Below are 26,272 nucleotides of genomic sequence, written 5' to 3'. Positions count from 1 at the left end.
GCAGATTTGCATATTCCATCCCAAACAGCAGTTGGATTTCGGTCCGACTAACTGGAGACGCATTTGACTACCAACTGTTACTGCATGTGGCTAAAATCTTACCAGAATACAATCCAGATACCGGACACATGAAGTGACCAGGTGTAAACGGGGTCAGACGCCTTTAGGATCACAGCAAACACTAAATCTTTGGATGGTACTGTATCATTGCCTCACTGTCTGGGACTAACTACAGGTCTACTGCGGCTTACATCATCTGAGCCTGTAGGCTGTGAACTGAGTCTCAATAAGGGCGCATTTTCAAAAATAGACACTTCCCAGAACTCAGGACTGCAGCAGTTTGGGTACAGTGAGTTTGTATTGGCACACAAAATGCCAATAAACACCAGAGATAAGTCAAAAAAGCACTTCTCAGGAAAGAACAATTGACGTGTGGGTCCCGCGGTCAGTAATGAGGTGCGTGATGCGGCGCGAAGCACTTTTATTTTGTAAAACTGAAGTAAATTTAACCAAGAAAAATGAATTACACTAGCACTTAGCAGGAAAAGTTACAGCCTCGGGCCGCTGGTCTCGCATTATTCGTCCTGCTTAATGTTAGTGACATTTCACCACGCCGTCCAAAATGTCAACCGTCAGCAGACACCACACTCAACAACAATCCCCAAACGGGCTCCTCCTGGCCCCGGCCCAGACGCTACATTAGCGAAGGGGAGAAGAAAGCGCTGCTCCGCCGGAGAGCAAATTACAGTGTGTGCAGCGAGAGAGGAAGAGAGAGGAAAATTAGATTGAAAAATAGAGAAATGGAGGGAATTGTTTTTTTTTTTTCAACAAATCGTTATATTATGCATGCAAAAGATGAGCTAGCACATTTAACACTGGCAAACACAGTCACACATTTCAGGCAGCAAACTGATAGGAGTTTTACTCAGAGAGATTGTTTCATGGTCGGCTGAGATGAATGTGAGCAACTTCATAAATATAAACTTCATATTTACACAGATGAGATGCATATATATTTATTTTTCCTGCTTTCTGTTTGGAGTTTATTACCAGTGGGAATGACATCAGAGAATATATAAGCACTGCTCCAATGGACGCCTTTAAATCCAGCAGAATCCTGAGAATAGAAGTCCATGTTCCTATATATATATATATATATATATATGTATACATATATATATATATATATATATATATATATATATATGCGCAAAGGTTTGGTCAAATTACATGTTGTTGATTTTCTAAGTGTGAATAAGTTGAATTTAACATATTAGACAGAAAAATAAAACATAAAATATGGCCTGCCCAAAAGTTATGGCAGTTATTTTCGATTTTATTTTCGATTTTATTTCTTTAGGTTTTATTTCTTTTCAACATGTTAAGCCCTACAGGCTGTGCTGGCTCTAAATAACTTTAAAGTGATAGTTTATAGAAAAATCTTCACACATTTCACTCTCCTGATCAAAGGTATTCATTGATTTAACCCCTTAAATGGCCAGGGCCCACCAGCAGGCCCAAAGATTTGTTACAAATTTCTAGCCTAAGAATAGCTCAGCCAGTTTGCATTAAAGTCCCTGTAATTACTGATTAATAAGCCTTAACCAAATTCGTAATACAATAAATATGTAATATAATGTAATATAATCAATAATGCGTACACCTCTATCTCTTATTCCACCACACTCGGCCACCATCATATGCCTTAGCAACCACCTGGGATACCATAGCAATAGAGCAATAGCAGAGCAGCACCTTAGCAATTATCTGGGATACCATATCAAAAGCCTAACAACACCTAGGATAGCATAGCAATGACCTAGTAACACTAGCAACCACCTGGGATACCATAGCAATAGCCTAGCAGCACCTTAGCAACCACCTGGGATAGCATAGCATCAACCTAGTGACACTTTAGCAACCACCTGAGACAGCATAACAATGGCTGAACAGCACCTTAGCAACCACCTGGGATAGCATATCAGTGGCCTATTAACACTTTAGCAACCACCTGGGATACCATAGCAACAGCCCAGCAGCACCTTAACAACCACCTGGGATAGCACAGCAATGGCCTAGCAGCACATTAGCAACCACATGGGATACCATAGCAATGGCCCATCACACACCTTAGCAACCACCTGGGGTTGTATATCAATGGCCTAGTAACACTTTAGCAACCACCTGGGATACCACAGTGATAGCCTAGCAGCACCATAGCAACCACCTGTGATAATGTAGCAGTAGTCTCACAACACCTTGGCAAACACCTGAGATACTGTAGCAATGGTACAGCAGCACTTTAGCAACCACCTGGGATAGCATAGTAACAGCCTAGCACCACCTTATCAGCCACCTGGGATACTGTAGCAACGGCCTAGCAGCACCTTAGCAGCCACCTGGGACAGCATAGCAATGACCTAGTCACACTTTAACAACCACATTGTATACCATAGTAATCGCCTAGCAACACCTTATCAAGCACCTGGGATACCATAACAATGACCTACCTTAGCAACCACCTGGGACAGCATAACAATAGTAGTAGTAACCCTTTGTGGGTTACCATATCAACAGCCTAGCAACACCTGGGATAACATAGCAACGATGTAATAACACTATAGCAACCACCTGGAATACCATATCAACAGCCTAGCAACACCTGGGATGGCATTGCAATAAACTAGTAACACGTTAGCAACCACCTGGGATTTAATAGCAATAGCCTAGCAGCACCGTAGCAATTCTAGAGCGATTCTGGTTCTCTATACTGCCCTCGATGTGTCGTTGTTTTGCTCTTCGGTGTCGACCAGAGGAGGATGGGCTCCTCTTTAGGTTCAAGGTTTCTTCCTCCTGCTCTTTGGGAGTTTTTCTTACCACTGTTGCTCTTGGCGACGGACATGGGTTTTCTGCAAAGCTGCTTTGTGGCAATGCCTGGTATTATAACTACATCTTCAACTGAATACATCACTGTGTTACGGGACACTTAGTACCAGCACTGACAGTCCCATATGCATTACTTCATAGTCTTGATGTCCTGATGAGTTACGCTGCAACTCTGCAGACGGACCAGAACAGATTATAACTGCCTGTTGTTTCGTACACTCAAACAGACACATACTTATATATTTCCCAACCATGTCCTCCTCCTCCTCCTCCTCCTCCTCCTCCTCCTCCAGCTCTGAATGTCCTTTCCTTTCTTTTCATCCCTCTATTTTACAGAGCACACAAAGCAGTGTGGGGATTACCACTCTATTCTCCACAGACCCATTCCTATTCCAAATACGGCTCGGTGGGGGGGTGGGGTGTGTGTGTATATATATATGTGTGTGTGTGTGTGTGTGTGTGTGTGTGTGTGTGAGGGAGACAGGAAACAGGACTGGCTGTGTGTTTTGAAGGATGCAGTTATTCACCCATGGAAACTACAGAGAGAGAGAGAAGTGAAGGAAAGGGAGAGAGAGATAGAGAATGAGTTAGAGAGAGAGACAAAGAGAGAAAGGCATGTCCCTGACTTCCTGCTGCTGACTGTGTGTGTGTGTGTGTGTGTGTGTGTGTGTGTGTGTGTGTGTGTGGGGAGAGAGAGAGATAAGCGAGTGTGTGGGTGGTGATGTATACGCTGCACAGATGTTTACGTTCTCTGTCCGCTGTATCTATATGAGTGTGTGTTTAGTAGGTGGAGCAACTTTCGAACATTCAGCACAGAATTAAAGGGGTTCTAATGTCCGATTCACAGATATATTCAGTATCTGATTCATTAATTCATACTGTATTTGAGTCATAGATTCATGCTGTATCTGATTCATATATACATTCTGTATTTGATTCACTGTCAAACCATATCTGATTCATAAATGCATACTGTACCCAATTCATAAATTCATTTTGTATCTGAGTCATAGATTCATGCTGTATCTGATTCATAGATTCATACTGTATCCGATTCATAAATTCATAGTGTCCTATTCATAAATTCATATTGTATCTGATTCATGGATTCATGCTATATCTGATTCATGGATTCATGCTGTCTGATTCATATATTCATACTGCATCTCATTCATGGATTCATGCTATATCTAATTCATAGATTTGTACTGTATCTGATTTATAGATTCATACTGTATCTGGGTCATAGATGCACACTGTACCTGATGCATAAATATTCATATCATACTGTATCTGGTTCATATACATGCTTTACTTGACTCATATATAAATTCAGTATCTGTTTCATAATTTCATTCAGTATAATAAATCCATATATTATCTGATGAATACATTATTAATTTATTTATTCATACTCATTCTGATTTATAGACATGCTTAATAATTTGTACATACATACAGTATCTGATTCAGAAATTCATACTCTAAATCATATCTAGTCTAAATCATATACACATGCTGCCCCCGACTCATAAATACAAACTGTATGTGAGTCATACTTATATGGGTCATACATTCATGGTTGTGTATACATACTATATCTGATTCATATACATACTGTATCTGATTGGTATACTTATTGTAACTGAGTCATAAATACATACTGTATCTGATTCTGATTACTCTGTATCTGATTATGATCATCTTTTAATTTGGAATAGTATGTATCTATTAATCAGATATAGTATGTACGTATTAATTGGATACAGTATGAATTTATGAATTGGACATAGAATGTATCTGGGTCTGTTAATCAGATACAGTATGAATTAATTGACTATAGTATGTATCTATGAATCAACTATAGTATGAATGTACATATTAGATATAGTATAGGTCTGTTAATCAGATACAGTATGTATCTATGAATCAGATATGGTAAGAATATATGAACCGGATATATTATGGATCTATTAATCAGATACAGTATGAATCTATGATTGGATATGGTATGAATGTATGAATTGGATATATTATGGATCTGTTAATCAGATACAGTATGTATCTATGAATCGATACAGTACAGTGCCATACGTGGCTCAGTCTTTGTTTTCCTCTCTGTATGTATCTGTCAGCGCTGTAACACAGTGGATCTGCTGACGTGAACCAGCCTGTCAGTCAGTCCTGCTGCTCCTCACTGCAGCTCAGCATTTCTAATCTGAACTATTTAAATTCACCACTGCTGGACGTGACTGAGCGTGGCTCGGCGTGGCTCGGCGTGGCTCGACGGAGGGCCACTAACTTTGCATTGTGCAAAACTTTGCATTCTGTCTCGAGCGCTGATTAATCTGTACTCGATTCTCAGTGAGATGGACCCAGAAGACTCTGCTCTTAACAGAGCCACTTAAGGCCTCCCATAATAACGTCACTCTTTAGTATATATGAATTATTTCTGACTCATCGTTTATATAAACAGGTGGAGAGATTGTGTGGAAGGTGCAGATTCTACACTCTCGCTAGTGTTTGTGAGTAAAAGAGGAGATATTGTATTATGATTTGAATTTGATGTGTGTACAGGCTGGTTTTGCAGAAAGAAACAAATATTTTTTTTTTTTAAATCTGAAAAAAGTCATAAGTCCAGACTCAAATCTGACTATACAGTAAACTAAATGTAAATGTAAGTTCGATGTTATTAACTATGTAATTACTATTTCTACTGTGTCTAAGTCACAGATACATACGGCATCTGATTCATTTACATACTGTATACTGTATCTGAATCATTCATATTGTACCTGATTCATTTAAATTCAGGATCTGGTTCATTTAAATACTGTAGCTGCATCTGATTCCTTTACATGCTGTATCTGGGTCATATATACGTGCTGTATCTGAGTCACAGCTCCATGGTAAAGTAACGGTGAAGCCCTGAGTGGCAACAGCGCGCTCAGCTCGTCAGCGCTGAAACACAGAAGCTGTGTATCTTCATTAAAAGCGGTATTTTTGAGTGTTTGGACGCGGCGTGTCCAGTGAGGGACCTGTAAGGACTGGGTTTCCTGCTGCTGGACGTGACTTTATGAAAGGCCGCTGTCTTTGTGCTGAGGTTATCATTGTGAAGAATGAGCAGGGCTGATGAACGTGTGAGTGAGTGAGAGAGTGAAACAGTGTGATGAGTTCTCTCTGATCCGCTGAGTGACTGACCTGCTTTACTGAACTGCTGTTAAATCAGACACCACAGAGAGGACTGAACTGACTTCTTACTCCACAGCAGCATCAGAGTGTGATTCTGATTCAGCACTCTGAGAGTAAACTGAGCGGCAGCAGTGTGTGTGTGTTTGTGTGTGTGTGTGTGTGTGAAATATGATGATATTTTATGGTTACTGTGATTAATTATATGGTGGACATCATGAGTATACAAAGAAAACTGACATCATATTTTTATTATAAAGTGAGCAGAATTAGTCCTGTTTAACTGGATTCGGTGCAGTTTGTAAAAAACGGAATACAATTCTAATTGTAGATATTATTATTAAGTTGCTTTTAAGTTAGAACTGCATTTGATGTGGCACTGAATTTAAGGTGGAACTGCATTTAAGGTAGCACTGAATTTAAGGTGGCACTGCATTTAAGGTGGCACTGCATTTAAGGTGGAACTGCGTTCAAGGGTAGCGCTGAATTTAAGGTGGAACTGCATTTAAGGTAGCAATGCGTTTAAGGTGGCGGTAAATTTAAGGTATCAGTAAATTTAAGGTGGCAGTGAATTTCAGAAAAGAACAAAGAATGAAATATTGTGATTTGGTGCCTTGAAGTGTTTAAGTATCGTGCTTATGTATACTTTTGCCATATCGCCCTCCCTCACTTTCTTCTTCTCTCTCTCTCTTTCTCTCTCTCTCTCTCCCCCTCTCTCTCTCTCTCTGATGCTGCTGTGGTCAGTTTATTGTCTGTTTTGAAGCTGCACGGTGTCTGACCACCATAGTGGTTCCCTTCTAGTGCTTACAGCACAGCTAACTGATCCCCTTTCTCGATCTCTCTCGATCTCTCTGTCTTATGTCTGTTTTGAAGCTGCCTGTCTGACCCTGTCTCCTCTGTCTCGCACGCTACTCTTTCTCTCTCTCTCTCTCTCTCTCTCTCTCTGTCTCTCTCTCTCTCTCTGTCTTTCTCTCTCTCTCTCTCTCTCTCTCTCTCTCTCTCTCTCTCTCTCTCTCTGCTCTCTCTCTCTCTCTCTCTCTCTCTCTCTCTCTGTCTCTCTCTCTCTCTCTGCCTCTCTGCTTTCTCCTCTCTAACAGGTCCCTCAGTGTCTTTGTTTGTTTTTAATGAAATAAATCCAGAGAAAAACAGTTCTGTCCTGCAGAACCGAGAGAAGTTTTATTGTACAAAAGCTCTGCGATTCAGTTTTGAAACTTTTTAAAAATGTTTGGTTATTAGAACTTAAGATTTAGATTAGGTACTTATGTATATATAATACATATGGGAACTTGCATATCATCCCTGTTGCAGTGATGCATAAAAAATGTCATTTTTCACTTTTTTTGCACAACTGAAAACTAAAGATTTACATTGTGTTAAATATGAATTTCTCATAAAAATGGTCCAAAATATCGTGGAAAAAATTGGTCATATATAAGATACGATGTTTTGTTCTGACAGTGATGATATTGCATTAAATATTGGACATTATTACATAAAGTTACCTACATATCGCTGTTGTCAGAAGAAAACCTTGTATCTCCAAAATGGTAACTAAACAGGAAAAAGGAAAAAACATACCTTACTTTTAATGTAAGTCAATGGAGCCAGACTTTTTACAAATCATTTTGGGCCGTTTCTTTTGGGCTGTTCAGCAGCGACATATATAATACATATGAGGGCATATTGCATATAGGTACTTAGATATGTAACACATATGGGAAATACTATTATTCCAAATAGGTATTTATATATAGATAATATATATGGGCCATATTACTGTTATGTACAGGTACTTACATATAGATCATATATATGGGCCATATTGCTATTGCGTACAGGTACTTACATATAGATAATGTATATGGGATGTATGTGTTCTGACAAGTTACAAAAACAACTGTGTTTCCTGTGTGTCTCCCAGGCTCTGCTGAAGATGGACTGTCAGGGTTTGGTGGCGCGTCTGATTCTGGACTTTGTGCTGCTGACCACTGCAGTGGAGGTGGCCCCACGCTGGAGGGAACTGGCCGAGAAACTGGCCCGAGTGTCCAAACAGCAGATGGAGGCTTATGAGGCTCCACACAGAGACCGGACAGGAGTGGTGGACAGTGAGGTGAAGAACATAAACACACAAACATATGATACAGTTTAGGCTGTAGAGACTTGAGTGCCTATGCAAAGAAGGACACTCTTCGAAAAGATGGTGCATCAAGGGTTCTTTAGTAAGGAAAATGGTTCTATATAGAACCATGAACACTCAAAGAACCCTGTGCATGATTAAATGGTTCTCTGCACTGTGAAATGGTTCTTCAGATTGATGGAGAATGTGCTGTAGATGTTCTACCCAAAAGTGTTCTTCTATTGTAACCAGCTTGACATCGTAACAATAGCAGAACCTTTTGTGGTGCTATATAGAACCATTTTCAAAGATTTTCTATATAGAACCATGTTCAGCACATTCTCCATTAATCTGAAGAACCATTTCATGGTGCAAAGAACCCTTTAATCATGTAAAGGTGGTTCTACAAAGAACTGATTTTCTTTACTAAAGAACCATTTAGCATGTAGTTCAGCACACTTATCTTCCTCAGTTTGTTCTTATGTGTGTTCTTGTGAAACGTCCTAAGAAAAAGTCTACATCAGTTTCATGACGTGTTCTTAAAGCGCAGAACTGTTCTCACCTTTGTGCTCTTGAGTGTGTGTAGATTCTGTTCTTACCTAAGAATAAACCCCACATAAGAGAACACTGGTGAATTCAGAATCTTTGTAAAAACTGCGTAAGTGGGTATGGCATGTACCTGTCCCCCGGACCCTGATGATGGCTGCGAGAGCCGGCAGGAGAGTGGGGCCCGAATACCAAACACCGCCAAGGAACACAAGTGACAGCGGGAGGAGGACGTCAGCCGCCAGAGAGGGGACGACGACGATGATGGCCACGAGAGGCATGAAGGCGGAGTCCCGAACTCCGCCACCCAGGCCCCGCCTTGTGTTCCGCATCAAGGCCGCTTCACTACACCTCATGTTCGATCCAGGCGGCCGAGCTGCCGGGTGGGGGCAGTGACAGCGGGGTGGAGCAACGAGCTCTTCTCTCCTCTCGGCTTAGGTGCTCACGCTGCCAGCCAAATCACCTGAGTACCTGAGCCAATAGGGAATCAGAGCTCAACAGAAACAGGAGGCGGGGTCTTGGCAGCAGAGTTCGGGACCCACTTCCCACTTCGTCCCTCTCGTGGCCGCCATCATCATTGTCCCCTCTCTGGTGGCTGATGTCCTCCTCGGTGGCGTCCGGGATTCGGGCTCTGCCTTCCTGTCGGCTCTCATGGCCATCATCGGGGCCCAGGGGACGGGCGCATGCCAAAGAGGGTTTAAAGAAGGAATTTCTTCTTAAGAATGGTTGGTAAATGAGGCCCAGTGTTGTCACACATACATGATTAACCTGCATGTGTAAATCATCACACAATGTAAAAATGAACAAAGTATGAACAGAATTCAGGCTTTGGGACGGCTGCTGCTACAGAAACCACATAATCGAGTCTATTAGCAATTTAATGGCTACTGCACATGCTTTGAAGCAGTTAGATCCAGACTAACTGGTGGGGAATAAGCTTCCATTGTTTGCTAACTTCATTAGCCTCGTCGCTCCAGTGAGAAACCGATCGAATATATTTGGGGTAAGGCTGGAAACTGTAAATTTGAGGAGCAGCAGTGGTAGCTGACCATCATTCAGAAGATTTTCCCCCGTCTAAATTAAATGGGCTCCCACTGAGGCATTTCAGTCATCCTGGTGGGATTCAGAACCAATTTCCTGCAATTCCTGCAAATCTCCGTCTAGAGGTGCAGTCAGAGACCAGCTGTGAGTCGGCGCCACATTCGGGTCATTTTAGTGCTAAAGCTCAGCATCACCTGAGCAATTCTGTTGGCTTTGCACTGTTTAATGCAATTAATTTTAATCAATGTTTCATTAGTTTGAGCCAGTTTTAATAAATATGAGAGCCAAATGTATCCAATAAACAGGCAGTCAGGTTTATGTGGACTTAAACGCTGTATAAATGCTTATGTAAACATATTTGATCTGCTGTGCTTCAGGCCTGAAGTTACACTTGTTTTACAGCCACCACAGTCATCGTGCCCACCCTCCTCTAGACAAACATACAGCAGGAAACATTAACTGTAATAACAACTTAGCTGACACTTGTGTTAGAATGTTGAGAGAACCAATAAACCAGTGAATTCTAGAACATAGGAGAAGACCCTAGAACTGTGTAGTTGGTGAAGAACATTTAAGAGCAGAGTGGATGGGGGTTAACGTTCCAGAAAGATTGGAATGGTGGAAAACAGTGTATTGTGGCAGAACATTCTAGAACAGTGTGAATGGAAGAGAACAGTTTACACACTGTGAATGGAGGAGGACATTCTAGAACAGCATGAGGAGGTTAACATTCTAGAACAGTACGAATAAGGGTAGCATTATAATTAAATGCAGTGTAGATGGGGTGGAACATGTAAGAACAGAACAGTGTGAATGAGGAAGAACATTCTAGAACAGCATGAAGGGGTTAACATTTTAGAACAGTATGAATGAGGAGAACATTATAATTAAATGCAATATGAATGGGGTAGAACATTTTAGAACAGTTTGAATGGGAGGGGGACATTCTAGAACAATTTAAATTAGGGTTAACAGTCCAGAACAGTGTAAATGGGAGAAGAATGATCTAGAACTGTGTGAAGGGGGAGAACATTCTAAAATGTTTTGAATGGTGGAGAATGTTCTAGATTGGTATTAATGGCTGGAGACTGTTCTAGAACAGGGGGTTAACTAGAATAGTGGGTGTAACCCTTCCAGTACCATGCAGGCATCCTTGGGGTAAACATTCTAGAATAGTGTAAATGGTATAGATTTTTTTGGGACAGTATGAAAGAAAAAGAACATTCTAGAACAGCGAAATGGGGGGGCACATTCAGGAAAAGTGTGAGTGGGAGATCAGTGTAAATGGGAGAACATTCTAGAACACTGTGAATGGGCAAGCGCATTTTAGAACAGGGTGAATAGGGCAGAACGTTTTAGAATGGTACGAATCAGGAGAGCATTCTAGTACACTGTGAAGGGAGTCAACACTCTAGAGCCACAATCTAGACCATTGTAGAAGAGTGTGACTGGCTGGAAAACATTCTAGAAGACTATGAAGGCCAGGAATGCTTTGTAGAACACTGAGAATGGATGGAAAACATTCTAGAATGGTTTGAGTAAGGGAGAACCTTCTTGAACAGTGCGAATATGGGGAGAACATTACTCTGAATACTTTTAAAATATCTATAGAACCTTTATTAATGTTCTCTAAAACCTGTGGAAAAGTTTTTTTCAGCCAAAATGTTCTCGCTAACGCTCTCTGTCCAATCCCAGGCCATGTGGAAGCCAGCCTACGACTTCCTGCTGACGTGGGCGGCTCAGATCGGCGACAGTTACCGCGATGTTATCCAGGAGCTGCACCTGGGCCTGGACCGCATGAAAAACCCCATCACCAAACGCTGGAAGCACCTCACAGGTACCCTCATCCTCGTCAACTGCCTGGACATGCTCCGAAGCTCTGCCTTCAGCCCCGCCCCTCAGGACGACTTCGCCATCTAGAGGACGCTCAGCCCGGACTCCGCCCCCTTCTCCCCTTCTCACCCTGTCCAATCACAGAAGGATCACCTCTTCGTCCGCACAATCCTGGAGGACTTGCTTGGCTTTCACCTCGGGGTTTCTTACGTGTTATCAATTGACTCCACCCCCTAATCTGCATATTTGTACCTCAGTCCAATCCCTGCGTGGATTTTTGCATATTCCCTTCCGCCCCTCGGTCCTGATAGGACACATAGTCAGCCAGTCAAGCCAAAACACTAATGTGGTTTCAGTATAGCTGTATTTTGAAGTTCTACAAGGCGTTTTTATCAAGTCTTCTCCTTTGCGATACATATATTTTTTATATACTGTGGCACAGCGACAATTTTTAGAATCACTTTGACACTTTTCTGAACGGATTTTTCTTTTTCTCCAGTAACTGATGGAAAAACTCATCGTTCTGTAACGTGATGTCTACTTTTTGCAGTAACACTCCTCTAAGCCCTTCCCTTATCTGATTGCCAAATGATCGTAAGCCTTTTCGCTTTAACAGCATGTTATCTCACTGCTAAATTCAGCTCAAAATCCAAAACTGCTTCATTTCTTATGAAAGGATGAGATATTTCTGCATTGGTAAAGACAGATGGACAATCTCAAACGGATATATGCACAACAGAAAGTCATTCGTGGTAGGATGCTAATCGTCAATCTCTGGATTTGACAAGAACCTGGATTTTAGGCCTCATGTTGCACGTCTTTTTAAAACGACGATAAAAAATGGAGAAGGTTCGGGGTCTGAATGTCATTTGTTCTGTTAAGTAATCGTTTAAAGATGAATTCTACCAATTTTTTCCCAAATATATACATAACTGAACGGTTTAGACTGTAAACAAAGTCACTCAGAGTGGTTCAGGAAAACCAGACGTCCACCTCTAAAATCTCCCTCACAGAAAGTTTTTACATGAAATGGTTATGAATTCACTGCCTGATGTCTGAGACACTGTTTAATGGTAGTTTTGAGATTTGGTCAAAACATATTTTCAAAATCCATCCATGGTGGAGGGTTAGACAATATGCGGGGCGTTATGAGGCAAAATAGTCCCCAAAGAAAACTTATTATTTCAGATTTTCCACTATTTTCCATCATCAACATTCCATATAAACTCAGAAGTTACTTAGCTTGCAACCTGAGGAGGCAGTTAGCTAGCTGGCTAACTGATCTTAGCCAAATAGCTACTATGTTCCTTTTCTATATGCATTTCATGTTGTTATTTTAGATTAATAAGCAAACTGTTTCTTAAACGTTCTATTGCAAGTGCTGGATAACATTCAAGGTAAGCAAATGAGTTAGCTTAGGTAGCCAACAAACCCAGTCAAACATTGAACACTGAACTTCTTTCTGTAATTTACAGTAACTCTAGTAGTTTTTCAGCAACTTATTTACTCTAAGTTGAGTCATTTTCTTTATTAACACTTCGACTCGTATTGAGTCTCTACACCGAATCATTTCACATCAAGCCACTCTGAATGACTTTGTTTACATCCCAACATTTGCATTATGTTGAAAGTTTGAAAAACTGGTGGAATTTACATTTGAGATGTTGGCATTTAACTCTGATTTTTCTGCTTGCCTTGAGTCGGAAGCTGAAGATAAGGCTAAACGAATAAAGCTCAGTTATGTAATTTGTGCAAGACTTTACTGGCCAATTTGTACAGGATAAAGGATCTGTGTAGTTTCCCTAAAATACCCCAAATAGCCCAGATCCAAACATCATCACACAGATGTTTACCTCAGCATTAGATGACATTATATGGCGCCAAACTTATGAACAGGTTGAGAGGCTAGATGTTAAATAGCACACGCAAAACAAACAGGTGACACCTGTTATCAACGGCAGTAACAATATATGCTGCATAATCATAGCATACAGGAAGGAATATACCCTGAACTGTTGTGGATTTCAGTAGTCCGGTCATGACTTTGAGCGCGGGCGCCCAATCCTGGTCCAGGAGATCCACCACCCTGGAGAGTTCAGATCCAACACACCAGGCTCTAATACTCTGATGGGTCTGAAGGCCTTCATTACCTGGTTAAGGTGTGATAGACTATGGTTGGAGGTTAACTCTGCAGTGTGGTAGATCTCCAGGATGAGGACTGGACACCTCTGACCTGGAGGATAAAGGAATTGGGTCAATAAAGCTTTATTTAGCTGTTAGCCTTGTCATCAGGCTGTGAAAAAGAGTAAAAATGGACATTACTGTGATGTCAACTGGAAAAAGACTACTATTGCTGAAGACGCTCAGAGTTCAGCCACATATAGAAGGTAATAGAAGATTAATGGCAGCTTCGTACTGGATTAAAATCACAGATCTCATTAGTAATCACTGAAATTACAGCACCTCAGATTAATCTAAGATAATCCAGCTCCAATAGGGCTTCAGACGATATTAGCAATGGCTTTTTTGTACCATTGAAAGTTAATTTAGCACATTAAGCGTCTTCGTTTAAAAGGGGTAGCAGTGATTTTTGGACACTCATGTTTTACCTTGTGGCAACATTTCTTCAGAATTGCAAACTGCTTTAAAGCTAGTTTGCTTGCTAGCTAGCTAGCTAACAACACTCTGCTGGACCCTACTGAAAGAAACAGATTAGCATACATTATATGCTGGTTTAAGATGGTTTATGCTCTTCTGGTGTTGCTTTAGCTGGTCATCCAGTATGGTCATTCTAGCTGACCAGCAAATCAGCATCCAACACACAACATGCGTCAATGCTGTCGGAAGAAAACCTCATATCTCCATTTTATTTTTCATTTTTCAGTTTTTGACATAATCTGAAAATACCTGTTGCCCTTTTCGTTTGCGTGTAAATTTCATGATGAATGGACGAAGAAAGTGGCCCAAAATTACTTGGACAAAAAGTCTGGTTCCATTGACTTACATTAAAAGTGGAGTATGTTTTTTCCTTCTCCTATAAAGTTACTATTTTTGGAGATACGGTTTTCCTCCGACAACAGTGTTATGCTAGTCTTGCTGGTTTGCAGGGGATCGCTATCTCTGCTTAGCTAGTTGGCTAAATAGTTTCATTTTCATTAAGACAGAAAAGTCTTAGCGTTTGCCTTCGAGCACACAAGTTTTTGCTGTGTAGTGTTGGAAAGGTTTACAGCAGTAAATCAGCGCCAAGCACTAGCTCTGTTAGCCGCTTCTGTTCATTATGCTAAGCTAACTGTCCATCATTTCATTTAATCTGACTGAAGGAAAGTAGAAAAATGGTTTTAACTGCCAAAATGTTGAATTTTGTTAAGTTGCAGTATTATTCATGGTCAAGTTGTTTCACTTATTCCATTTTATTTTACTTGAACGGTGTGGAATCTGTATGAGTCTGTATTTATGTACTGAAGAGAAAAATAGGTTTTAGTCAGTTTTGTCGTTCTTTACTTGTTTTGTACTTCCACTGTTACTTGTCAATTTTCCCACTGATTTATTTGCTCAAATTAATCATCAGTTCAATGCTGTATTATTTCTGGTTTATAGTCTCAGTTGCTGGACATTGGCCTCTGTGTCAGGGTCAACATGTGGTAGCCTGACTGATTGTATAGCTGTATATTCTTCAAATGGGTAGAGCTCAGTCTGATCAATGAGATTTATGATTTTTGCTATATTTTGAGAGTAACTATTGGAAAAATTAGGCTGGTATGTCTCACATATTGTCTTAGTTGCTGCCAAATGTTTAGTAATATTTTGAATCAAATGTGCTGTACATTTTGTTCCAATGGACTCAATAAAGCAGCTGTCGGCTTTTACAGGTATCATATGACCTCAGTGCATGATTTGTTGATAAATTCATCAGGATATGATACAAGAAAGTTCGTATGCAAGATTATGACGTTAGCAACATTAGCCTAATCGGTGTTTATCAGTGTTTAGTCTTGATATCTTTAAATAAGAACACTTCATTGTCAAATTGTACTGTCCATTAGCACAGACACCAAGTTCTACACTTATCCCTGAACTTGTACTTAAAAGCCTGATGACTCAAAACTTGCTTATTATAGACGTCAATGGGCAAAGTTCAGTCTTAGAAGCTGGCTGATCGTTTTCTGAAGCAGTCAAACACATTCAGTGGTGTTGAGGTCTGGACTCTGGGGTGGTCAGTCCACTGTTCAGCTTCTTTGTTTGATGTGTCCGTCTCCTTTTCTCAGTGAGGTTCTTCTTGACAGCTACACATCCTTTCGGACCCACAGTGCTGAGTCGTCTTCTCACAGTGGAAGGATGGACAGAAACACCTGTGGATGTTTTCAGATCTGAAGCAGCTTGATTTTCTCCTCTCTCTCAGAGATGAAAGCTTTAAGTGCTGTTTATCTGATGGGGGCAGTTTTGGGGTCTACCAGCTCTTCCAGGTGGTTGCTAGGAGCCATGTTTTCTCTGTAGCTTTAATCAGTTTTTGAACTCTCTCTTTCTTCATGTAAGTGGATTATCTTCTATCTAAACTCCTCAGAAATACCTCCTAAAACATGAATTACAGTGTATTGAATACATGGACTTTTGCATAGTGCACAGATTCACAGTCCAGCAGCTGCCCATGGACTTCTATTATAAGTGCGGTTTGTGTGGGTGATGTGTCATTAGAACTTAATTAGAATTTATTTCCAAAAAGATAAATCCTCTAACAGATTCACACAGTTCTGAACAGCTCTCTGAAGCATCATCACATCATCATTACAGCACTAAAAAGCTCTCAGGATGGATTCAGTGCAGGAAAAGATAGAAGCTGGAGAAAGCTGGAGGCTCTTACACTGGCAGGAGCTTCTCCCTCATTACTAATTGCACACATAGCGCTCTTCACTTTGATCAATCTGACACCAGAAATCAAACACGCTCTCCATTTAAACGTGTGGAACAGCCGCCGCGCCGCCGAAGGATCTCACACTGATTCAGCGCGTGAAAGGAAGCAGATTCTAATTGCTGTGGATTAATGAGAAGAATGGAACAATAGCTGGAGCTAATTAAGAAGCTAATTGAGAAAATCCTGGGGATTTTCTTACCCAGAATTCATCCAGCAAAGCCTCTGAATGACAGAGGAGCGACGAGTCCCCTCAAGAAAAGCACAGAAGCAATAAACGACATATGCTACTCATATTTGCTGTGATAAGACGCTTTCTGAATGCTTAGCTTGGGCTACGTTTTATTTGAGATTCAAGTAAAAAGTTAAATGTAAAAGTAAACTAATAATGTATTACAGTAAATAACTGTTATAGACTTAACAAGAATCTCCACTTTACTAAAATCAACACAAAAAGCTTCTGATCTGAGGAAGCAGTTAGCCAGCTGGCTAACTAATCTTAGCTAAACAGCTCTTATCTTCCTTCTTTTTTGTTGTTTTATAACAAGCTAGCTATTGCTTGAATGTTCTACTCAACACTCAACTCAACCTGAGGAAGCAATTAGCTAGCTGGCTAATTAAAATTAGCTAAAAATCTACTTTCCTATAAGCATTTTATCTTAGACTAACCTGGGATACCATAGCAATGGCCTAGCAACACCTTAGCAACCACCTGGGACAATACATCAACGACCCAGCAAACCCAGTTAGGAAGCTATTAACTTCATATGCTACTCATATTTGCTGTGATAAGACGCTTTCTGAAAGCTTAGCACAGGCTATGTTTTACTTTTTACTTGAGGTCCAAATAAAAAGTTAAATGTAAAAGTAAACTAATAATGTATTATCGTAAATAATTTATATAGACTTAACACAAATCTCTTTACAAAAATCAACACAAAAAGCTTCCAACCTAAGGAAGCAATTAGCTAGCTGGCTAATTAAAATGAGCTACATAGCTACTTTCCTACAAGCATTTTATCTTAGGCTTAACTTGGGATACCGGATACCATAGCAATGGCTTAGCAAGACCTTAGCAACCACGTGGGACAACACAGCAATGACCCAGCAAACCCAGTTAAAGCAGAATGACAGAGAAACGATGCGTCCCCTCAATGAAAGCACCGAAGCAATAAACTACGTATGCTACTCATATTTGCTGTGATAAGACGCTTTCTGAGTGCTTAGAATGGGCCAAGTTTTACTTTTGACTGAAGATTAAATTAAAACGTTAAATGTAGAAGTAAACTAATAATGTATTACAGCAAATAACGGATAGACTTAACAAGAATCTCCTCTTTTCAAAAATCAACACAAAAAGCTTCCAACCTGAGGAAGCAGTTAGCCAGCTGGCTAACTAATCTTAACTCGTATCTTCCTTCTATTTTGTTGTTTTATAATAAGCATGCTGTTGCTTAAATGTTCTACTCAACTCTCAACTTCCAAACTGAGGAAGCAGTTCGATTGCTGGCTAATTAAATTAGCTAAATAGCTAACCTGGGATACAATAGCAATGGCCTAGCAACACCTTAGCAACCACCTGGGATAACAGCAACAACCCAGCAAAACCTTAGCAACCACCTGCACTGTAAAAAACGGCTCGTCAATTCAACCTAAAACAGGTACTTCATGTGGTAACAACTAGGCTAACTAGTTTTTTTCAATCTAAATAAATACTTTGAATGAACGATTCTTTCAATATTATTATTTTTGAGTTAAATCTAGTTCAATTGCTTGTTACTACATGATGTAATTTTTTTACAATGTTGGATTCCATAGCAAAGGCCCAACAACACAATAGCTACCACCTGGGATAACATAGCAACACCTTAGCAACCACCTGGGATAACATAGCAACACCTTAACAACCACCTGGAATTCCATGACCACGGCTTTGTCAAGCCAACTAAATGTTTTGACAAACTTCTAGTTAAAATCTGTCAGTGTCCTTGACTAGTCGGCAGACGCCCACAGCGCCCACCAGTGGATATATTAGCAGAGAAGTCTCTTGCATACCTGTGCAATAAAACAATAATTATCCAATCATTCTTTTTGATACTAGTGCCTGTTTAAGCCATAAAGCAAAGGTTTGAAGAAGTCTAGCTGTTCACTCACAGCTGCACACACCAGCAGGATAGAGTTAGCTGGCCACGTTATTTAAAATATATTACTGCATTAAATTGTATATGTTATAGAAAAATGTTTTTTCATATTGTTATTCATATATAGGTAGCTATTTTTGTATATGACACAAGTTGCCAGGCATATATGGATGCTTTCCTCTGAGCTCCAAAACACTGGTGAGATTTTCATATAACTGAAAATAAATTCATATAATTATTAGTAATAATGTTGTTTTTATATATATTGTCCAGGGATCCCCAGGCAGGTGGTAGGTATTTCAGGAAAGAGGAAGCCTTGGAGAAGGAACGTCTGAGAATAAGCTCTATTTTAAGCTGTCGGGGCACTGAAGTGTTTCATGTTGAGCTTCAAAGGCGCAGACAGACGGCGGACGGCGTTCGCAGTGTCTTCAGCGGCTGAGGAAATTGGGCGTAATGAGCCCTCTGGTTAAGGGCTTGTTCACAGCTGAGTTAATCTCCAAACCCTCGTCACGTCCCGGCCTCTGAGCCAACCTTCGCTTCACGTCCAGAGAGACCAAACGTACCGTGTGAAAACAGATAGCCTGATAATGCTAATAAGGTCTAATAAGTCACGGTGGCCTTCTCTATTCTTTCTCTTTTGTAGATACTACACAAAACACAAACTGTTCCTTTCCTCCTTCTTCTCTTTCACTCTTATCGGTTTCCACTACAAACAGCTTCATCACTCGCTTCTAAACGGCAGCACTTTTTTCCCTGCATTCCTGCTTAGTCAACAAAAGGTGGCATTCCTCTCTATATAAATCAATTCGATGACTATTGTCCGGCCTCTCCGTAACACAGCCGATTAAAAGTTCCCGTAATTGCTTATGCATCCCAATGGGCCACACGTAGTGTGTGTTGCTGGTAACCATGGCGACGAGGCCCACCCTGAGCCCAGGCCACACATGCTACGGTTGCCAGGAAACGGGTGAATGCTTGCCTCTGAATGGCCGGCGGGGGGAGGTCAGGAGGGTTGTAAAGACCTACGTCAGAGAATGAGATGAGTGACAGTTACAAGGATTCATGGAATCTGATGCGGACATGATTAACTCTTAGACGTCTGGAGTTGGTGACTGTACAGGGATTGAACTGTGCACTGCATTTCTTCTCCTTCACCAAAGTAACTCCAGAATGTTCTGTCTGATCAGGCTGGAGGGATTGTATACAGCTTTGTGACTGAATACTTGATCGCCATGTAGCAACCATTTAAAATCTGATATTTTTCCTGTGGGGATGAACGGCAGAACTGTGAGGACAAAAGTTGTACATCTGTGTATATCCTATGTCACCATGATAGAAGAATGCTAGCAACCACCTGGAACACCATCGAATCTTAGCACTCAGCACCTGGAACACTATAGGATCATAGCACTTAGCAACACCATAGCACCAGAGACACCATAGCGGTTAACATCACCATAGCAAAGACCTGGAATACCATAGAAACTTCAGAGCAACACCAAGGCAAACACCTAGGAATACCATAGCAACTGTTATCAACCCTCTAGCAAACACCAGAAATACCAGAGCAGCTGCTCAGTAACACCCCAGCAACTACCTGGAACACCACAGCTACCACTAAGCAACACCCTAGCAACCACCTGAAACACCAAAGCACCTGCTTAGCAACACCCTAGCAACCACCTGAAATGCCATAGCTACCACTTTGCCACATCCTAGCAACCACCTGGAACACCGTAGCTACCACTTAGCAACACCCTAGCAACTATCTGGAACACCATAGCTACCACTTAATAAGACCCCAGCTACCACTTAGCGACACCCTAGCAACCATCTGGAACACCAAAGCTACCACTTAGCAACACCCCAGCAACCACCTGGAACACCAAAGCTACCACTTAGTAACACTCTAGCAGCCACCTGGAACATCATAGCTACCACTTAGCAATAACCTAGCAACCATCTGGAACACTATAGCTACCACTTAACAAACCCCAGCTACCACTTAGCGACACCCTAGCAACCACCTGGAACACTGTAGCTACCATTTAGCAAAACCCCAGCAACCACCTGGAACACCAAAGCTACCACTTAGCAACACCCTAACAACCACCTGGAACACCAAAGCTACCACTTAGCAAAACCCCAGCAACCACCTGGAACACCAAAGCTACCACTTAGCAACACCCTAACAACCAAAACTGGGTGTTTTTGTGTATTAGTTATTGTTGTCTTTTTGTTATACGTTCGGTTTACATCACATTTTTCTTGAAATGCACTTCCTTAATACATATTAATAATTCTGGATATGAAAATGAAACATAATAATATTAAATTTGGTTTCACAAAACTGGAGACGCTTCAGTGTTTGGTATAAAATCTGACTCCCCTTCCAGCTCGACTGGAGATTTAAACTGGTTCTGTTCGGGTCAGAAAGTGAACAGGTCAGTGGCCCCTTTAGAGAGAGTGGAGAGATTTCTTCTGAAATAAGAGGACTGAACTCAGTCAGAAGGTGGAGGACGTCGACTCAGTACTTCATAAAGTTTGAAAGTGGTGGGTCAGATGCCAGCTCACACGTGCTCTTTCCAAAAACTAGTACAAGACTTTTCACAAGACTGTACACGACAACCTTTCATCAAATTCAAATTATAATAAAATATCACAAACGTGATTTGGACTGAAAGTTTACTGCACTTTCCACACAGTCTCTCCACTTGTTCAATGAGCCATGAGTCAAAATGAAAGAAGAGCCATTTTTAAGTTGAAACACCTTGCAGGACCTAAGACTTACATGTAAAGCCAGTGGAGATGTTTTTCTTGTCTCGTGATGACGATATAGTGATTGTTTATATTCATGATCGGACAAGAATGGGTCTGATCATGAGCTGATGAGTCGAATCAGAGAGGAAAAATAAACGTTCACAGAGAGATTAACTCACAATCAGAGTTACCAACAAGTTGCCTCGTCTGGCCTTACATCTCCCATTCTGTCAAGAATTACTTCAGCAATCAAATTCACCAGACTTTCCCTTTAACCCAAATGTTGTCGACATGTTTGGTGTTTGAAGGTTGCTTCTGTCGTTTTAGTTTTGCTTCTGTCGTTTTAGTTTTGCTCCTTTAGTTTTAGGTAATGGAAGCTTAAGCCCCACCAATTAGCATGGTGCTAACTGCTTTACTGACTGTATGCATCCACTTGCAACTTAGCCTCACCACATTTCAATCATTTCAATGGTAGCTGAAATGAAGCGATCAGTGCACTTAGCCAACAGGACGACAGTAGAGTGGTCTTCGTCACAAGTGGTGAAGTAGAGAGGGGCAAGGGGGGCTGTCTTCCTTATCTTATTTGAGTCCATGACAGTTTTACATAATTATAATAATAATAATAATACTAAGGGATGCATCAATGCCATTTCTTTCAGGCCGAGTACTTATTTTGTAGTACTCGCCGATACCGAGTCCAATACTACACTGAGTACCTATTTAAAATGAAGTAGAGCGGGTCAGAAAAGCTCTTCTGTGCAGATGTGAGTAAAGTAGTTTTCATAGTTTTGATCCTCATCTATTTCTTTCAGCAGCAGCACAGCGACAGCAGGAATCACATCCGAGGCTGACGCTATCCGAGGAGCTCACGCTTCCCGTGATCACTAGGCTTACATCACATGGTATCAGCTAGTATCAGATGTTGGCATTGGCTTAGAAAGATTTTCAGCATCTTTTAGCATCGTTTCACTCCAAAACAGCCACTTGGGTGAATTTTTGGGGACTTATTTTCATCACATCTTTCATCCAGGGGGAGCTTCAGGTGCCACTTTTCGTGCCCCGTTGGCAGGACTGGCAAGCGAGGCAGGGGGTATGGATGTGCCACTGTCTTACTTGGCCTCGGGAGGTTCCGGGGGTCCTGAGCCAGGGTGGGAGGGGTCCCTGAATCTCGTCGCCAACTTAAAACCCTTATTTCTCCACAACGGAATCTCGTATCCCCCATGTGCCTTGTATCGTTCGAAAGGGTTGGGACCAAGCTTTCCAATGAGTCCATCCCCTGATTTAAAACTCCACCAGAAACTGGAGTTATTTGCTCCAGTTCTAGGGGAACTGGATGTTCTGAACTTCGGGAACTGAGCTAATAACTCCCAAACCAAACCTCCCAGCCGGATGAAATTTCACAAAATTAGTCTACTTCCCGGGATGGAATGAAAATCCTTTGAAACATGCCGATGGCTCCATTGGAACCGGAGATCCGAAGAATAGGCTAATAATGCGGCATGTTCCGGTCCTCAGTGGAGAAACATCACACCCCCACAAACCACATACCATGGAAAATGTCTCTTCGACCCGATTCCAAAATCGAAGGTGGTCGTCGTCCACCGCTTACCTGTGAATTTTTCTGAGTGCAAGTAAATGAGCAGGGTATCGGCCCGATATGGGCACTGATGCATCCCTAATAATAATAATAATATCTGGTTTTGTTGAAGATTTGGAGGGAAAGTGTTTGTTTTGGTTTGAGCCAGAAGGAAAATGATAACCTTCTAGGTCATTTGTTAAGGTAGCTAGCTTGTTGAGGCAGTGTGAGCTCGCTTACGTGGAAAAGCTAAAAGCATAACACGTCTGTATTACTGTATTTAAGTCTCACTGTAAGTGTTCGTGCAACAATATACAGTTTTTTCAGATTGTTTACTGACCCAGATGTGTTCAATGCGCATCCTCCATTACTATAATGACGTAGAAACGCAAGGATGGCACGGCGGAATGCAGTGAGAGGAAGTACGAGATTACACACTCACCTCAGTGACATCAGGACTTGATTATGTGGTTTCTGACACTGTACGACTCACTGTTATCTAGAACCATGGACTGAAGTGCATTAACATAAACAAACACAGTATCAGACGCTACAAAGGCTGAACTCGGTCTGAACTTTAGTTTTTATCTGTATAAACAAGAAACAAAACAGTCGAAATAACAGTAATACATGCGTGTCGGGGACATTTCCCCCCAACATGCTAATACCCCGCTTTGATGATGTTCAATCTCCATGGCAACCACTCTCTCTACATACACACACACACACACACACACACACACACACACACACATTCTCTCTCTCTCTCTCTCTCTGTCTCTCTCTCTGTCTCTATTCCTGCTCTCTCTCGATCTCTCTCTCTCTGTCTCTATCCATATCTCCACATATCTCTCTCTCTTTATGTCTCTATCGATGTCTCTCTCTCTCTATCTCTCTCTGTCTCTCCCTGCTCTCTCTCTCTCTCTTTGTCTTTATCTCTCTCTCTCTCTCTCTACCCCTCACTCTCTCTCTTTCTCTCTCTGTCTCTATCCATATCTCCACAAACCTCTCTCTCTTTGTCTATCTATGTCTCTCTCTCTATCTCTCTCTGTCTCTCCCTGTTCTCTCTCTCTATGTCTCTATCTATGACTCCCTCTCTCTGTTTCTCTCCTTGTTCTCTCTCTCTCTCTCTTTTGTCTTTATCTCTCTCTCTCTCTCTTTCTCTATCTCTCACTCTCTCTCTCTCTCTCTCTCTCTCTCTCTCTCTCTCTCTCTCTCTCTTCAAGTCTCTCTCTCTCTGTAGAGTGAATGGAGGCAGTGGAGGATGAATAAAGCCTCCATTAGTGGTTCTCTGTGACAGAGGGCTCTGAGTGCAGGTGTTGAACACAGGGCTGAAAAATGGCCTTTTCTGTGTGAGTGTGTGCGTGTGTGTGTGCGTGTGTGTGTGTGTGTGTGTGTAGGTGTGTGTGTGTGCGTGTGTGTGTGTGTGTGTGCGTGTGTGCGTGTGTGTGTGTGTAGGTGTGTGTGTGTGTGTGTGTGTGTGTGTGTGTGTGTGCGTGTGTGTCTTGCCTTGAGTCTTCCTTTGTGTGTGTCCTGCTTGAGACTGTCCAGTCATGGCCAGAGCAAACGGTCAACAAATACGACTAAGAGAGAAAGAAGAAGACGAAGATGAGGGAGCTACATGATCATCTGTTTATCTCTGTCACTGACTCGCGTGAGTCACTGTATTAACATAACCCAAGAAAAATACTGTCACATTCTGTTCGTCGATATAGATTTTGTTATACTCAAGTCTGAGTCAAGGTCAAGACTTTTTAGTAGTTGAGTCAGAGTCAGGACCGAGACTTTGTTGTAGTCAAATCAGAGTGAAGATCGAGGCTTTGTACTAGTCGAGTCAGACTCAAGTTTGAGACTTTGTGGTAGTCAAGTTAGAATTAAGACCGAAACTTTGTAGTAGTCGAGTCAGACTCAAGATCGACACTTTGAAGTAGTCAAGTCAGAATTAAGACCAAGACTCTGTAGTGGTCGAGTCAGAATTAAGACAGAGACTCTGTAGTAGTCGAGTCAGCGATTATGTAGTAGTTAAATCAGAATCAAAACAGAGACTTTGTAGTAGAGTCAAGTCAGAATCAAGACCGAGACTCTGTAGTGGTCGAGTCAGGACAGAGACTATGTAGTAGTTTAGTCAGAATCAATACGGAGACTTCGTAGTAGTTGAGTCAGAATCAGGACTGAGACTTTGTAGTAGTCGAGTCAGAGCCAAGACTGAGACTACTATTATTCATGTTCAAGACTTTTTTAGTAGTCAAGTCAGACTCAAAGTTGAGACCTCATAGTTTCTCATTAGGCTGAATGAATAACTGACTCTAAATGTAGGTATTGTGATATAAACCGAGTCTGTTCTACAGTTTCTCATTAGGCTGAATGAATAACCGACTCTAAATGTAGGTATTGTGATATAAACTGAGTCTGTTCTACAGTTTCTCATTAGGCTGAATGAATAACCGACTCTAAATGTAGGTATTGTGATATAAACTGAGTCTGTTCTACAGTTTCTCATTAGGCTGAATGAATAACTGACTCTAAATGTAGGTATTGTGATATAAACCGAGTCTGTTCTACAGTTTCTCATTAGGCTGAATGAATAACTGACTCTAAATGTAGGTATTGTGATATACACTCAAAACAGCAAACCTCACAACAGCAGCTATAGGTGAAACAGTGTTTGTGGGCGGAGCCTGAATAGATCAATTCAATATAAGTCTAACACCACAGGGTATCTGAGAGTGTTTGATCAAAATTTTCTACTGGAAATCTAATCAAAACTAAATAACTGTACTAATTAGAGCCCTAATTATGCATGAATGTGAAATATGAAATAAAGTAATTTTTAGAGAAAAGTGTGTTTGTTTACATTTCTGTCTCTCAGTTTGACCATTTACCTCCTTTTTGAATTTGGGTTGCCATGGCGTCTGGATCCGTGGCAATGGCGAGGAAGTCATTCGCTGCTTTCCAATCTCTCAGTGTGTTTTGGAGCTTGGATACAGCATCTCTGTGAGTGTGTGCTGGCCACGCCGCCCGAGCTCATCTCCATAATTGCATCTCCAAAAAAGACGTGCACCTGGCAACCCGGCGCAGTTTCATCTGGAGAGTGAGATGTGAGGTGTAACAGCCTTTCTGGAAATGAGAGATGATTTAAAGTGACAGTTTAGGTGGAAAAAAAAACTCATTTACACATTTATCTCCTATGGCGTTTTTCCACAGCACATTCAGAGACAAGAACCGACCCAAATGGGAACCAATAGAACTTACTGTTCTTGTTTTGCTTCTCCTTCCAG

The 26,272-nt window shown here is 41.3% G+C and overlaps 1 protein-coding gene across 2 annotated transcripts in view; it reads left to right on the top strand.

Moving 5' to 3' along the window:
• sh3bp4a (SH3-domain binding protein 4a) overlaps positions 1–15,483 on the top strand; it is a 64,536-nt gene extending 49,053 nt beyond the window's left edge. For both annotated transcript variants that reach the window (XM_036562037.1, XM_036562038.1), the window contains exons 4-5: positions 7,997–8,185; positions 11,474–15,483. In XM_036562037.1, coding sequence (XP_036417930.1) covers positions 7,997–8,185; positions 11,474–11,698 — 414 coding nt within the window. In that variant the 3' untranslated portion in view covers positions 11,699–15,483. The remainder of the gene's footprint in view (positions 1–7,996; positions 8,186–11,473) is intronic.
• The last annotated feature ends 10,789 nt before the right edge of the window (positions 15,484–26,272 follow it).

This window comes from Colossoma macropomum, unplaced genomic scaffold (genome assembly GCF_904425465.1).
Source record: "Colossoma macropomum unplaced genomic scaffold, Colossoma_macropomum, whole genome shotgun sequence".
In the NCBI taxonomy this organism is placed as follows: Eukaryota; Metazoa; Chordata; class Actinopteri; order Characiformes; family Serrasalmidae; genus Colossoma; species Colossoma macropomum.
The sequence above is the reverse complement of the archived record's forward strand: the minus strand, read 5'-3'. Positions and strand labels throughout refer to the sequence as shown.